Source organism: Accipiter gentilis, chromosome 20 (genome assembly GCF_929443795.1).
Source record: "Accipiter gentilis chromosome 20, bAccGen1.1, whole genome shotgun sequence".
In the NCBI taxonomy this organism is placed as follows: Eukaryota; Metazoa; Chordata; class Aves; order Accipitriformes; family Accipitridae; genus Astur; species Astur gentilis.
Window position 1 is genome coordinate 21,938,141 of NC_064899.1, and position 15,690 is coordinate 21,953,830.

The 15,690-nt window shown below is 38.8% G+C and overlaps 1 protein-coding gene across 3 annotated transcripts in view; it reads left to right on the forward strand.

Annotated features, from left to right (window-relative positions):
• CDKAL1 (CDK5 regulatory subunit associated protein 1 like 1) overlaps positions 1-15,690 on the forward strand; it is a 422,610-nt gene that overhangs the window by 145,172 nt on the left and 261,748 nt on the right. For all 3 annotated transcript variants that reach the window (XM_049823860.1, XM_049823863.1, XM_049823859.1), the window contains exon 8: positions 12,319-12,439. In XM_049823860.1, coding sequence (XP_049679817.1) covers positions 12,319-12,439 — 121 coding nt within the window. The remainder of the gene's footprint in view (positions 1-12,318; positions 12,440-15,690) is intronic.

Consider the following 15,690-nt stretch of genomic DNA (forward strand, 5'->3'; position numbering starts at 1 on the left):
GTAAAATAGATACGTGGTAGAAACTTAAATTCATTTATGCAAAACTAAACAAATTATAACCCTCTGTCTTCATAAGTCTACATCATTAGTAACAACTTCTGAAGCTGCAAATGGGTTCAGGAGATGGAGTTGATGTGGGACAAGGGATTCAATACAAATTCTGAATTCAGAGCCAGCTTTTATTAGCAAGTTTGAAGTTGGTTGTCTGTCATAGTTGTATGATACAATTTTTTTCACCTATTTTTTAAAATGAAAATAAAAAGGTTGCATGAGTGGTATACTCTTATAGCATGGCTATGTTTACATTGGAAGTTTAAAAAATATTGTATATTGAAAGTTTTAAAAAGTTTCAACTGAATATTGAAATTGAGTAAGTTTTTAAACTGCATAGCATCTGCACTCTGTAGGGCAGCTGTCTCTGTAGATTGATTAGTCTGAGTTGTCCACATTTTCTGTCCAGATTCCAAGGTGGTTATCTTAGTTGACAGTTTTAAGTCTAAAAGTCTAGCTTTCCTTGGGTTCCACTTTCTTAAGGGGTACCTTAGATTTTTCTTGGATGCCTGAATTCTGTAGTGCACAGTTAATAAAAAGGGAAACTTTGTAAAAACAATTTGCCTCCTCCCCATGCCTTTTTTTTTTTTTTTTTTTTTTTCCTTAATAGTCACTTTTCTAGTTTGCCAAGAAAATGGCTCCCCTGTTGGATTTGCTTGAAAGGTTACTGTACTCCCAAAGAAAATGACTTTCTTGGAATTATTTAGAATTCTTTGTACAAATATGAAGGGGTTTCTTCTGGCTTTATTTCTCAGTCTTCAAGGCATTGTCAGGAAACCTTCTTCAGAACAGTGTCATTCTGCTGGTTCAAGAGATAGTTTTGAGAAGTAGATCTTTATGGTGGTCTTTACTTCAAGTGTCTAAAAACTGTAATTGCTGGTTCCCAACTCTCCATTGAGATAATTCTCAAATACTTTTTATATGACTTTATCTTCTTATCCTTCTTCATCAGAAAATGGAAAAGAAGGATGTTCATGTTTATTATTGCACTAACAGCCAAAGGAGAGACAGAATTTTTGAGAAACTGTGATTTCTCTTTTTTATATCACCCTGACTTTTATCACGAGTCTTATGAAACTTTGAAATTTCCCAATTATCAGGTAAATTGTCAGGCAAACTGTCATTTCTGGAAGTGATCTTTAGTAACTGTGCAGTATTTGTACACAGGTCATGTCTGATTAATATTTATACAGTGTCCCAAAATGTATTTTAACTAGAGGCATCTTCAGGTACTTTTACTATGACATTGTAATTTATAATCTGAAACGTCTATACTGCCTGCTAGGAGCTAGACAAGTTAATTCAACCTCAGCCTCAGAGTTGGGTTTCTCACAGTGACAGCCACAATTGTGTAGCCAGCGTGTGTCAGTCTTGCTCATACACAGAACAGTTTCATCATACAAGGCTCTGATTTAACCTTGCTTTTAGTAAACCTTGCTTCACCTGTACATTACCCAAATTATAATACTAGATTACAGTAATTTCTACATCATTGGGGCACCCATTTCCACTTGTGTGCTTAGTTTCCCAGTGACATGTTGTGATGGCATAGTATGTTAGGGAAGTATTGCTAAGGAGTTGCAGTGTCTGTGAGGTAGGAGAAAACAGGGTTGCAACTGGTGTATGTTCCATCATTAAGTAAAAATTCTGTACAGAATTTAAAAGCTGTTTGGGCTGATCAGTCTCTATAGCATGTCCCAGTAAGATGAAGATCTGTCTGTGATGAGAACCACAGAATGTCTTTATGGTGATTGCTCAAGTCGGCATTTTATGAACCACTTTAAAAGCTGTCTTTAAAAAAACCCATACCCTGTGTATAAAAGCTTGGGTATAAGCAATAGGCAAGATAATACATATATTGTGTAATTTAAAAGAGAAATTTTAACTGCTAATGTAGATATTCTTCTTTTCTTGGTTTTGAATTTAGGTCTTCGGAGATTTGGGTCTTCCCCCCCTTTCTAGACATGCTAGCTCTCAAATCCCATCTTATTAAAGCTTTCTGGGGGTGGGAGGTGTGGAACCAGGGTATTTGTGTACAGTCTGCTTTTAGCTTAGGCCTTGGGGAGATGAAGGGACACAGGTTGAATTGAGTTTAGTCTATATTGTGTCCGTCTAATGCTTTCACAAAACATAGTTTTACAATGGGTCATTAGACTTGATTGTAAAAAACAACCAAAGGAAATTACTTCAGGGTTGAGCCTTTTATAGTTAACCTTTCTTGATTTCAGTCACGTTGACCTGTCTGGTGAAGTTGCCCATCCATTCCCAGTTTGAATATTAACCAATATTTACTAATCTGTTAGATTGTCCTCATGTGGTTAGTAATTATGGTGCTGATAGTTGCAGTGTCATTTTGTATGAAAATGAGCAGATAAATGGTGCCTATATTATATATAGGCTAAAGTGTAGAATTTATACTGGATTGCCTACCTTAGAGCGAGTGTGCATGTATATATATGTATGTATATGAATGCCAGCATATTAAATAGTATTTATATGGGCTGTATGATTTCACTATAATCTGCTGATAACAGCAGATGAAATACTCTCTTTTCAAGTTCTGTGATTGTGGGAAGAGTGGACTTGACTTAAGAAGCTGATGACAAGCCAAATGAAGACTAAAAATTGGAGGAGTCAGGAGTTCCTTTTTGAGGAAAAGTATCATTTGGCTCCCGGTCAGGAAACTGACTGTTTGTGCCAAAGTGCAGCTTGAGGAGGGTCAGAGGGAGGGTAGTGGCCTCATTGAGTCCCTGTTTCTCTTTCTATGTCCTTTAAAAGGAGATAGAAGGAGGGGGGGGGGGGACGGTTTTGCATGGGTTGTTTTATTTATTTCACTGAGTGGTGGGTTGACCTCGGCTGGCTGCCAGACCCCCGCCCAGCCGCTCTCTTGCTCCCCCTCCTCCACAGGACAGGGGAGAAAATAGGATGGAATAGCTCATGGGTCACGATAAGGACAGGCAGATCACTTACCAATTACTGTCATGGGCAAAACAGACTCGACTTGGGGAAAATTAATTTAATTTATTGCCAATTAAAAATAGAGTAGGGTGGTGAGAAACAAAGAGAAAACTAAAACTACCTTCCTCCCCGTCCCCCCGCCCCTTCTTCCCAGGCTCAGCTTCACTCTTTCATCCCAGACTCCTCTACCTCCCTCCCCGAGCGGGGCAGGAGGACGGGGAGCAGGGGTTGTGGTCAGCCCATCCCAGCTCCTCTCTGCTGCTCCTGCCTCCCCACGCCGCTCCCCTACTCCAGCCTGGGACCACCCCCCGGGGCTGCAGTCCTCCGAGGACCTCTCCGCCGTGGGTCCTCTCCAGGGGCTGCAGTCCTTCAGGAGCAGGCTGCTCCAGAGTATGTCTGCCCTGCAGCCCCTCACCACGGACACCCCGTGAACACTGCTATGTCCGTAACGGTATTTCTAGGGAGTAAAATTGCCTTTTAAACTGAGATTGTTGAATAGTAAAGGCACTACTGGCAAAAATGATGCAAGGGGCTATCTGTATTTGACAGGCTAAAAAAAAAGCGGTGGAGGGGGGTTGCAATCGGGTTTTCAATAGGCGATGTACAGAACTACAGCCTGCCAGTAACTTGGTGAAATGACTGTGGTTAAAAGATTCGGCATCACCCGTTTGTATTAACGGCTGAGATTAACAGTATAACATGGTAAATGTCACCCCCTGCCCCTTTCTTGTGCCCCTGGGTTGGAAATTTTGGCGCTGTTCCTGTTTAAACAAAAATAATTACAGATTTTTGTTGTCATCTAAAAAAATGGCTTTGTGTGGAAAGAGTGTCATTATCAAAACAGTAGCGGTTTTTTTCCTTCTTTTAATTTGAGAACTACTTTGACAAAAAGCATTGACTTATGAAGGACCTGACTCGAAGGTATCCCACCTTACAGTTTTTAAATGAAGGGGTTGTCATTCAGCCGAACGCTTCAGTGAGAGCACCGGGTTGCATTTTGATTGCCCGTTTCTGACTGCTTTGGGGAATTGTGATGTACTGAAGGCACGAGTTCAAAATAGTAATACAATGATCTGAGCCAGTATCAATTCTGTGAGTTTAGCTTTGTAGACTGTAATTTAAAGAAAACAGTAGAGCACAATGAGGAATATATGGTAATTATGGAGAATCTCATTCTGCAAAGTCAGATTTTAATTGCTTTTGTAAAACATCAGTAATTGTGTGGCTCAACTTAATCTCATCTGCTGGGACAAGAGATTTCCATTGCCATCAGTTGGTTTCTGTTCTTACACCAAAGTTTATTGCCATTTTTGCTATGCCTGTTCAAATACTTTTAGGCATGCAGTGACTATTAGGTGTGTGAGATGATCCAGGATTTTAAGTAGGTTTTGTAATTATTTTTCTCAGTGCAGTTATTTCATTGATTTGGTTTATCATTATTTCATTGATTTGGTTTAGAAAACTGTTAGGAATGACTATCCCTGTTATGACTGTCGTTGTTACAACTTTATTTTGTAAGTAGTTCACAGAAACTGAATGGGAGATAAATAGTGCTGCAGAAGAAGAAAACAAGAAATGGGGGGGGGGGGGGGGAGGGAACAGATTGAAAATCTTAGTAGCAAAATTGTGATTGTAAATCATCCTGTGATGTGCATGGAAAAGATGCCTTTTCTTCCAGATCCATACTGTGCACTTTTCCATACCTTCAGTGAATGACCATCTTACAGGATCCCTATTTTTTCTGTCCTATTCGTATCAGTTAGACCCAGCTGGGTTTAGCTCTGTTAAAGAATCCTCGTGGCTGGTAAATGCAAAGAGCACGTTGTTAAACCAGTGCAATTTAGTTAGCCATAGGAAGAGTACAAATAGATAGCAAAGCAGTAGAGATGAAGGTAAAAGCTTGCTTTTCCATACAGCGATAGGTTCAGCTCAGCATTTCTCTCTAAGGCTAAATTTGTTCTGTTCAACCTGCACACCCCAAAACATGAGGCAAGTTACTTGCACTGCTGCAGCTGGCTCTGACAATCCACCCTTCGGCATTTCTCTTCCTTGGAACACAACCCATTTCATCCGATTCAATATCTCTTTTCCTTGAAAGTTTCTATCCAAAATCTCCCAAGATTTTGAGCAGCGTCCTTGAGCCTAATGAAATGCATTTCTTCAGAGGGATGAGGACGGAGGGTCAGGGGAACTCCTCCTGCAGTGGATTCTTAGTATTGTCCTTCTGAGCTGTCAAACTGTAGCAAGTCTTTTGAGTTCACAGCAGATGTAAGGTTTAGTCACTTTTTCAGAAACACAATAACATCACATGATCTCAAAATAAGTAGGGTGAAGCTATTGAATCCTGAAGAAAAAAAAAGTGCCTTAATAGGGCATTTCAAGTGCTTTTGTTGTGAGAGTGAAGTGCTGTGGATATGTAAAAAAAAATGTTCTTGAATATGTATATTCTTAATTTAACTCTGTGAAATTTATGTATGAACGCTAATTCCTTGTCAATAGTTGTCTCTTTTTCTGTTTTACTTGTTGCACCCTACTGTTTTTAGTGCTTACAGATATTGTTATGATTGAATGACACATTGGAGAAATACCAAGAGTAAAGAAGTATTTTGTGTTTAATGAAGAGGAAGTGATGTATGAATTTTAGCAATCCAGGCCACCTGCAGAGCTTTTTTTCTGAAGTTTGTGAACTGCCACACTATATTTAATATCTTGGTTTTGAAATTACATAAAATGAATTTTAAAACCCCCTGTCCTCACATGTGACACTCACATCCTGGAGTCTTCTGAAACAGAATTGTTGTTGGATGCTATTTCCAAGTGCAAGGCTTAGGAGGTGTATATATTTCAAGCTAGTAACATACGTGCTGTATGCTTAGTAATACCTGCACGTTTCTCTGAAGCTTTTTTGGGTTGGTATAGGGTGGAAGGCGATGTTTTTATGAAAGAGTTCTGAATTGCGGAGACCGGGTCACGTATACCACCTGCTCTCAGCAACCTGGTGGTGCTGGAAACACAGGGACAGATCAGTAATTCTGCCAGCATTAGTCTGCGTTATTCCTTCTCTCATACTGGACCCAGTTCCTGCCTACACCAGTTGAAGAAGGAGTTTGACTGTTGCACAACATTCCCACCTTCACTGAGCTAGAGGAGGAATAATTTGTAGTAGTTGCTTGGCCAGGAGCAGGACACCTATCTTCCAGCTAGGTTTGGCTTCTCTTTGCTCCCCGTATCTAGTGGAGCCAGGAAATCCCACAGATGACACTCAGGGATGCCTTCACTGCGTAGCTAAATGTGCTGCTGGCCGGCTGGGGTTGGTTTGGGTGGGAGCATTCACGCAGCCAAGTCCTACGCTGATTAGTGTCCTTGTTGTTTCTGCACTTGTGTGTGTCTGGCAGCATGTGATTGCTCTGGGGAGCTTGGGGATTCCTTTGCAATCAGTCATGTCTGCTGTGGGACAGCTTGTTTGTGCTGCAGGGCAGGGAGAAAAGATCTTGAAGGTCTTTTCCAACCTAAATGATTCTGTGATTCTATGGGAGAGGAGTTTAGGGTCTGCCCTTGCTACACGTGGGCTGCTGCCATCGGAGGTGGACGAGGCCTCGGGCTCTGAGCTTGCCTGCCCACTGCGAGATCACCAAGGCTGGGTTTAAAGCATCTCCAGACTGAGGAGGCTCGGACTCCAATATGAGTAACAGTCCAGGTTAGATGTAGAGTGTGTTAGGCAATTGGTGTTGCATCCTTCTGTTTCAGATGCTGTTTTTTCTGTTAGTCCTGCCAGAAGATCCAAAATAAGTTGTTTAGAAGGTTGTTTTTACCCAGTAGTTAGAGAGTGAGAAGAACATAACTGGAAATAAATCTAATATTAAAGTTTTGTAATAGCTCCCGATTTGCTGCTTCTGCCTTTACACATATTTTTTGTTTGATCTTCTTAGGCTCTCTTTGCTCTTTAATATGTTCTTGACTTTTTTTGTTAACTTTCATTTAAGTGTTCTAATTCTCTTCACCTTTTGTATTTACATGATGCTCCTTTCAGTCTTTGTCACTGCTTTTGGTTCTTCTTTACACTTCTTCCTTTTGTTTTTCTTTGGAGAAATTCACTACTTTGTTGTCCCTTCATATGGCTTTGCCTTCCTTAGCTACGCTGCTCCCACGTGCCATTTTTTCCAGTGTTAGCCTTAAGGAAAGGAAGCTCTGTATTCCTTAAGAAGTGAATAATGGTGGAAGGAAATGTGTGCAAGCGTACATGAAATGGTGTTTAATCCTTTTCCCTGAAGATGCTGGAGAAGATCAGACAGGTTGGTGAGAGACAGCTGGGAAGTATAGAACAGTACCTTGCCAGCCTTGTTGAAAAAAAAGTGTCTTTCAGGAAATGGTGAATAACCTCTAAGTATAATGATGTAACTGGGAAAGGGAAAGAATGGGTAACAGAAGAAGCAGAAAACAATAGGAATTGTTGCTGCCAAGGCTGGGGTTTCCCGCATCTTTGAGGATTTTCTTTAAACTCGTGTTTTTGAGCTGCTTGAGATATCTGCACGGAGCTTTGAAGCTAACGGCTAAGAAACACTGCTCTGTGTCTGGCTGGGAGTTTGTTTCAGCGGCACCCTGTGTAGCTCCAGCAGGGTGCGCAGGGATGGGGAGGACCCTCAGTGGGTGCCCTCTCCCATCATTCAAGCAGATAGTATTTCTCAGCAGCTACTGAGGGACGCCAGCCGATGGACTGAGTGAAGCTGACTTTTTTTAATACAGTAGGTCTATTAATAGCTGATAGATATTTGCAACACTGATAGGCAGTTGTTAGTTAACTTTGAGATGACTAAGCGAGGCCACTTCCCCCTCACTTATCTTTGTATCAAACTAGCAAAATGCCAGTCCAATTTCAATCTGTTTGCTCTAATATCGTTAACATGCTTCTGTGGGTCTGGGTCCCGGGGGTCTGACAATAGTCTGAGGTTCACAGCACTTGAATGTTGTTTGTAATCTTATGGCAAAGAAATTTCATTACCTGTTCCCTTTGTATATTTGTATTTCAAGATCATGCAATCTCTATCCCAGTCCTGAAGCACACATATCTATGATTAATGGTATATGTACATGCCATTAATATTATGTCACTTTTTGGTATCCTTTTAACAAGTGAAAATAAATGCCTTGAAAATATTTTCATTCTGCACACTGGTTTATCAAACTGACACATTTAAAAGCCCTTTTTACAACTAGAAATCTGATTTAATATCCTGATTAATTCATTCCAACCTCATCCTCTCTGCGCACAATGCCTTGTAATGTGAATTGCATCTACTGACTTGCATGTAAAGATGAGTTTGATTTTAAACAGTCAGTTCTCAAAACTAGAGAGCTCTGATACATTTTAATTTGTTTCTAGCTTGATTTCATTTACACTTCCTGTGAGTGATTCTGCTCCATAAGCTTCCTCACTGGACTTGCTTAGTACTACTGCTGTGTTGTCATCCGTATTAATTATGCATTAATTAGTGAAAAACTGCTCTGAAGCATGACCTAAACTGCTAATTAACCTTTTCATTTTTATTTTTTTTAATAGAATTTTATCTGCTGGTAGACTATGTGGAAGTAGAAAAGTTATCTTTATGGCAGGAGAGGTTTATAGGACTCGAATGTTTAGGCTCTCAAATACAACCCAACTAGATCTGTTTGTCATTAAGCTGTGTTTCAAAGCTTGCAACTTCCAGTGAGCCATCAAAAAAGGAGTGGGTTTTGTTTGGTATCTGAGATGGAGCACTCATCGTTATGGAAGTGGAAGTGCGATTAACTCTGTTTTCAAAAACGTTGTACCAAACTTAAAAAAAAAAAAGAAAAGAAACAAAACAGAAAAGGACTGCTTTTAAGTTTAGGACCCCTGTTTTGCTTAGTTAAGTTGTTATCCAACCTGTAAAGTCAGAGAGAAGGTAACTTAATCAGACAAAATTCTTGAGAAATAAAACTTGATGGCAATGTTTTGCCCATTCTAAGCTTTGAAAGGAGGTCATAAATGAGATTTAAAATTACTGGTTTTTCTGTTATGCTTGGTGTTGGTGTGGACTTGATAATGCTGGTTAGACAGTTTAAAAAAACAAATGTTGCTTAGCTTTTTCCTTATTGAAGATGACAAAATATTTATTTTTAAGTTTTCTTGAAATAAGCGTGGGGAAAAAAAGATCTACAGCATGTGAAAAAGTATGATTCAGTGTTTATCAAGTTACATTTTATTAATAGCAACAATGCTGTAAACAGATGCTTTAGTGATTACTTAAAATGAAACAAAATAGTCCTTGTATGGAGTAGGGGAAAAAGGATTTAAGGTCATGAATACTGTAACTGAGGGGTTTTTTTTAAAAAAAAATAAATAAAAAATTAAGTGTGCCTGCAGCACAGATCACTGTAGTTGGATATGCATGTACTGCTTGCTTTCTGGAAGCATTGAACTATCTGCTAAAACTCATCTCCCAGTACTGCTTTTTTTTATCCTCTGGTGTCTAGAGTGAAAAGTGCAGGGTTGTTATCATTTTCGAGTGCCACACAGGTTTTGCAAGCCTCATATTAACTTGAATGTTACTGTCATTCAGTAGGAATATGGGAAAAGCTGTGGCCATCTTTCATGTGAAAATAAGCTGCCATATTTGATTGCCAGGCCATAGATTTCCTGAGCTCCGGCGCAGGGTCGGTGTGGGTGTTAGCGTTCAGTGGATCACGTGGGCGGTGGTCACAGGGCTGGGGTTTCTTTCCTAAATTAAGATTTCTGAAGGTAAGAGAGGCTAGGTCTTAGGCTCTCTGTGAGTTATATTCTAGGTTCAAGTGTCCTAAGGTTTTGGTATTTTTTTTTTCCTTTTTTTTTCCCCCTAATGTATTTGCTAACCTGCCTAGCATCTGAAAGACAGAGATCTGTAAGAAGGTAGAAGTAGTACTTTTGGTTAACAAGGTTTTCTAGACTACCATAGTGTTTTGGGGTTTTTTTCTCCCCCCTGTTTTCCTACGAAAACATGGATTACAAAATTGTGCCTCCTGCACAGGTCTGTCATTATTTCTGTTTTCCTCCCTCCTTATTAGTTTTTAGTCCTTTGACAAATTTCAAACAGATTTGTGCCAAGTTTTGTAGTCTAAAGGATACTCTTTTTCCAGAAGTTCCATGAAAAAGTTTGCCTCTTTGATTAATGCTCCCAGTATGAGAAAGGGAGAGCATGAGCTAAATTCTTACTAGAGCAGTAATTCACATGGCTGTTCGTTTTGAGGGTGCGCATTCAGAGGAGATGAAGCTTCATTGATTTTGTGCTCTGAGATATTACTTGTTGGGGGAGCAGGTTGTTTATGTGGTTTGTTGGTTTGTTTTCTAAACTTCAGAATGGAGGTTTGACCCCAATTCTAAATGTATGGATTTTAAATTTTGGGTAGCTTGTTGTTATGTTGTTAAGCCTGATTGTTTAAGAATACTGTGAATTGTTTCACTGTATTTTCGGCCATAAATCTGAATACAGTTTTAATATGGTAATGCTATTGAATATTTAAAAAATTGATAAATCTGTTTATTCCAAATAAACCACAGTATTAGGAAATACAAAAAGGAACGTTCTCTGCTTGTATTTTACTTGTTATGCCTACCATAATGCAATCACTTCTGTTATACACATAAATAAAATGGCGCCATGCTTGCGGCTTCTTAATGAAGCATTAGATTGGAAAATAACTGATTGTATTATGAGACAAAGATATTGCTGTTATTGTCATGAAAAGGTAGAAGTGAATAATTTAGCAAATGTTAATAGCACAAGGACCATATTGCTAAATTCACAGCAGGATGTAATGAAAATTTTGTCAAATGCAACTGCAAAAATAATGCCTTTTATTTCCTGTTGACGTCATGATGTCTCCTTTTAGTATTAATCACTATGATATCAGGCCAGTCCTGCTCACTTCTTCATTAGATCACGTTTTTGATCAAGAATTTTTATGTATCTTAAAAAACCTAAGAAAGATGGTATGCCAGAAGTAGTTGTTTATTTCTGGGCTGTTATTGCCATATCACAGAAATAAATTCAGAGTATGAATGCCACATTATTCAAAAATTAGTTAATGACTCCTCAAAACAGGTAGTGGAGAAAGAGTTTTAGCTGACGGATGAATTGGTTTTGTAAACAGCTGTTGGTAGTGTAAGTTAGGAGGTTTGGTTGAACATGGTTTTTAATTGATCTGAATTGGTTACCTGCTTTGCTGTGCTGGATGTAGCTCAGCTAGTAATTCATAGTTTCGTGCTTTCCTTTCGCCCCACTCCCTTTTTAGGTTAAGTGTTGTTTTTTTTCTTTCTTTTCTGAAATATTTGACAGATGGTAGCCGTAGTTTCATGTACTATCAAAAGAGTTTTCCAACTTCGGCATTGGATACGTGCTTTCTCTCTTTCCTCTACTCCAAGTAGTGGTTACTTTCCAGCTCTTTTCAGGTATCTATAATTAGCTTTCCCTTGCTTTCTCTTATCTGCCTATTCTAGGCTTTGTGGAAGAAATGATACAAGTCTTATGTTTATAACTTGGGCACATTTTACACCACCTGTTGCAATAATGTACACTTAATTGTTTTTATTCTTCATTGTTAGATATTGCTTCTGAATATTAGTGAACACTGTCATTTGTGCTCTTTAAATATAGGACTTGACGTGGGATGACTGTACTGTTGTAGGCAGTTGGTGACAGTACCTGTAGTTTACTCTCTGAATATTACTGGCTTCAGGAAAGAAATTGTGAGGCAGTTTTCTGACCTGCAGTCTCCTTGGTGTGGGAGGAATATGCGTAAATCTTGGTAGTCAGCTTAGCCATGAACATGTTATCAGGATATGCTTCACAGCACTTCCCTCAGACTTACTCAGTCAAGTAACTTTGACTGAAATGTGTTGGTTCTTCATAAAATAAGCTAAAAAATATTTAGTTGTTTATTACCTACTAATTTAGGTTTGAATGAAATTTTGGGGAAAAATATTTTAATCCTGCCATGCAACTTATTTAAATTTTGCTATGTTGTTATTTGCTTGAGAATCTGAAAATGAAACTGCTTAGATCATTTTAATTGAATAAACCAGAAAATATAAGTGTGAAAAGGTAATTGGATGAAATAATTTGTTCTTTTAACATGATTTATTTTACCTGTCAGTGTCTCTTTTTAAATGCTCCAGCTGGTGGGAATACATTATTACACCTCATTCTCATTTTCAGTCTTTGAAGTATAAACACTACTTCTGAAGAAGAGCAAGTCAAACCAAATATGATGGGACTTGTGCTTTGTATTGACTGCATTTTTGTGATTCATTTGAAGGTCATTCTGTGAGACTGCTGGGTCAGAAAAAGGATAATGGAAAACGTCTGGGGGGAGCACGACTGGATTTGCCAAAGATTAGGAAGAATCCACTGATAGAAATCATTTCCATCAATACAGGGTAAGAATGTTCCAAATTTATAAAACATTCAGTACTGCTGAGGAATTCCATTTATCTCTTTCTTTAGGCCTGGTGTATTACTCCTTAGTTACATAGCAGGGGGCAGGATGACCACTTTTATATAGAAAAAGATTTTAAATGGCATTCTCTCTGGAAAATAAATCCCTGTTTATTTGGGTACAAGACTTCTGCTGCTCTAAGGCTCCATACAATCATGCAGTCCTCTTTGTAAGTTCATCTAACTCTTTCTCAAAAGAAAAAGTCCTAAGAAAATTGGAGAAGAAAAAAGCATTTAGAGTTTTTTCGTGTGCTCTTTTGATTTCTAGGAAGGCAGTCCTGGAATATCATTAGTAACTCGTTAAGATCTCTAAACACCTAATTGTCAGCCCAGGTGTATTAGTGGCTAACTTATATATAGTTATTTGCTTCTTACCCCTCTAATATATTTGTAAAGAGTTATCATGCTTGTATTTTAGCTTTTTCTTTGTTTGAATAAGCTACCCTCTGCCTATCAAGCAACTCTGAATGTTCATTTCTCCATAAGGCTATAAGCGTTTTTCTGTTCTGTATTTCTGCTTTGAAGAAATCTATTTTAATATTCCTTCCCTTGATGTTTTCCTTTTCTCAACTCCACTTGGTCATCTCCTATTTGGTCAGTTTCCTAAAAAAAACCCCAAACCAAACGAAAAAAACCCACACAAGTCCTCTTCTGATTTTCCCATCTTCTCCAAATTATGTAGTAATTTCCCAGGTGGTAAAATGCAAAATGCATTGTTCTAGGCGTCCCAGGTAGGTGCGAACTTACTGCCTAGAGAAAAGAAATGTGGTAGCTCTTAGCTGTCTTTGGTTTGAGTTTAGTCTAGTACTTCATAAACATTTCATAAAAGAGTTTTGTTACTATCCTCTTTCTCTCTTCCTTCCTTGTTTTTAAGTAATCTTGCCTTCATAATTTGCTGTAAAACCTAGTGTGGTATTTAGGTCAGAACACCAGTTCAAGGCTTAGTGCGGTTACTTTTTCTTCCTCTGACTTATGGTAAACATATGGGTTATATTTTGTCATATTGCGAAATTATAATACCTTTTTAAACTGCAGTTTCATGCATTGTTTTTTTTTTTTGTTTTTGTTTTTGTTTTTTTTTTTTAAGTCTGGATATGAGCTCTTCTGGTGCAGTTACTTGAAGTGATCTAAATTTTTTTCCTTATTGTCTTTACTGTCGACATCTTGTTTGTGCCCATGTGATTGAATTCCTTTTCATGATTAAAAATAAGCAAAGCATTCTTTTATGTTTGGTTGTGTCTCGGATAGTATAATTTTTTATTTTCCATTAATATTTATCAGAAACTAATCTTATAATATCTTTCTAGTTGTAAATGTTGTCAAGGATGTAAACTTATAGAGCCATGGTCTTGTTTACATGTCTTTTGTTTTGTAGTAGTGTGTTTAAGATGGTAAAAGGTATTGCTCTTTCTAACAACAGGTTATTGCTAGCCTAATTATAGAGGTTAATACAAGAAGAGTACTATAGGGTATACACACTTGATATTAGGTGGCTGATGAGAGTATCAACCCTTTGAAAACATTTTTTTTAAAATATATTTTGAATATATGTGTTTTCATACTGGATTTTAAAAAAAAAAATATTCTCAAGTTGATCGAACTGCAGACAATTAACATCTCCCTAAGACGTTACCTTTGGAAAACCTTTTATTTAGAACCTGATAGTTTACAAACACTACTTTGCTTAGTAGTTATTGATGTTCTCAGGTCAACAGAATATGTATTTTATACCATAAGGTAATCTAAAAAATACTAGAAACCACAAAAATATATTTATTTCATGGAGAATAATGTAAAATATGACTTGATAAGACCAGAGTATTCTGAAAACCTCAAACAAACAAGTCAGTTGTATAAGACACCTAAATTTACTGATGTCCCATTCTATGTTACATCACATATTCAAGGAATCCTGTTTCTCTTGAAATACAGGTTATTGTGTTTTCCTGTCTTTTTCCCTTTCCTGGTCCCCAGTCTCTCCACCTGTGCATTGCAGGTGACTGTTTTTGGTTGCTACTCTGGGTTTGAAAATTAAATTGTAGCTTTAGAAAGGTAGCAGTGCTCGGCAGTTTCTGAAAATATAAAGATATAATCAGTGAAAAAAAAAGACACCGTACGTGTTAGTGTGACTTGACTGTGTTCATTTTATCAGCTTTGCCTTAGTAGTCTGGCTGTGGCAATTTTTAGTACCAACACCACATTTGATCTGAGCTGTTTTCTCTGTGTAAAGACTGGAGAAAACTTTGAAGATTAGTTTTTGGTACAGTGCAATTTATTGAGAGGTGAGTTTGGATCAGACTAGGTGGTCTTAAAATGGTAAGAAATACATTAAAAAGAGCGGTTTCCTCTTTGGAAATACATTTGTCTGATGCTGTTGAGCGACAGCGTCCGGGAGCAGCACGAGCAGAGCGGTTCCGTGCGGGAGGACAAGAAGGGACCTGAAGGTGCCACCAGCACAGGCAGTGCCCGCACCAACGGGACACCCGGTGCCACGGGGCCTCAGCACGGTGGGCAAAGCTGGGGCCTGGTGGTAGGACCCATCGGCAGTCCCAGAAATGGCAAATAATCAGCCAGGGCCTGGGTCTGTCCAGGGCTCCGGTCGGGATCAAAAGGAAACGGGCTGGAGACGGGACGGTGGAGGTCTGAGGTCCACCCAGGGCCTGATGGTGCCCGCAGGGCTGTGACGGCTGGTGGTGTATCACCGTTTACACGTGGGGTCTTAATGAACTCTTGGGCCTTTCTGTAATTCTGTGGGGGAAGAAAAGGCTTGTTGGAGCATGTGTACCCCAAAGCACTGCAGTCTGTGGTGGCCTTTCCCTCTCCAGTAGTACCAATACCTTTATGTACGTGGTCACCTGCCAGCTGGAGCTATTCTTCTGAGAATTCTGGAGGACCGGTTTATTTTTGAGAGTCTTCAAACACGCTGATCGTTAAGAAGTCTCTCGTTCTCGTACGACTGTCTTTGAGGATGGGGGTGCAGCTGAAATGCAACCCTGTAGAATAAGTTTTGTTTCTTAACTCAAGGCGGTGTCAAATTCTATTTGGTAATTTTGAGTTGAGGCTTCTTGTTATTGATTCCTTCTTCTCTCAAACATGGAGGGGAAAAAATGTCCTGTCCTGAAGGGTTCTGCCCTTGTATAACTGTGAATTTTTTCTTTCCTTGCCCATGCACGAATGCATGCCTTCACGTGCA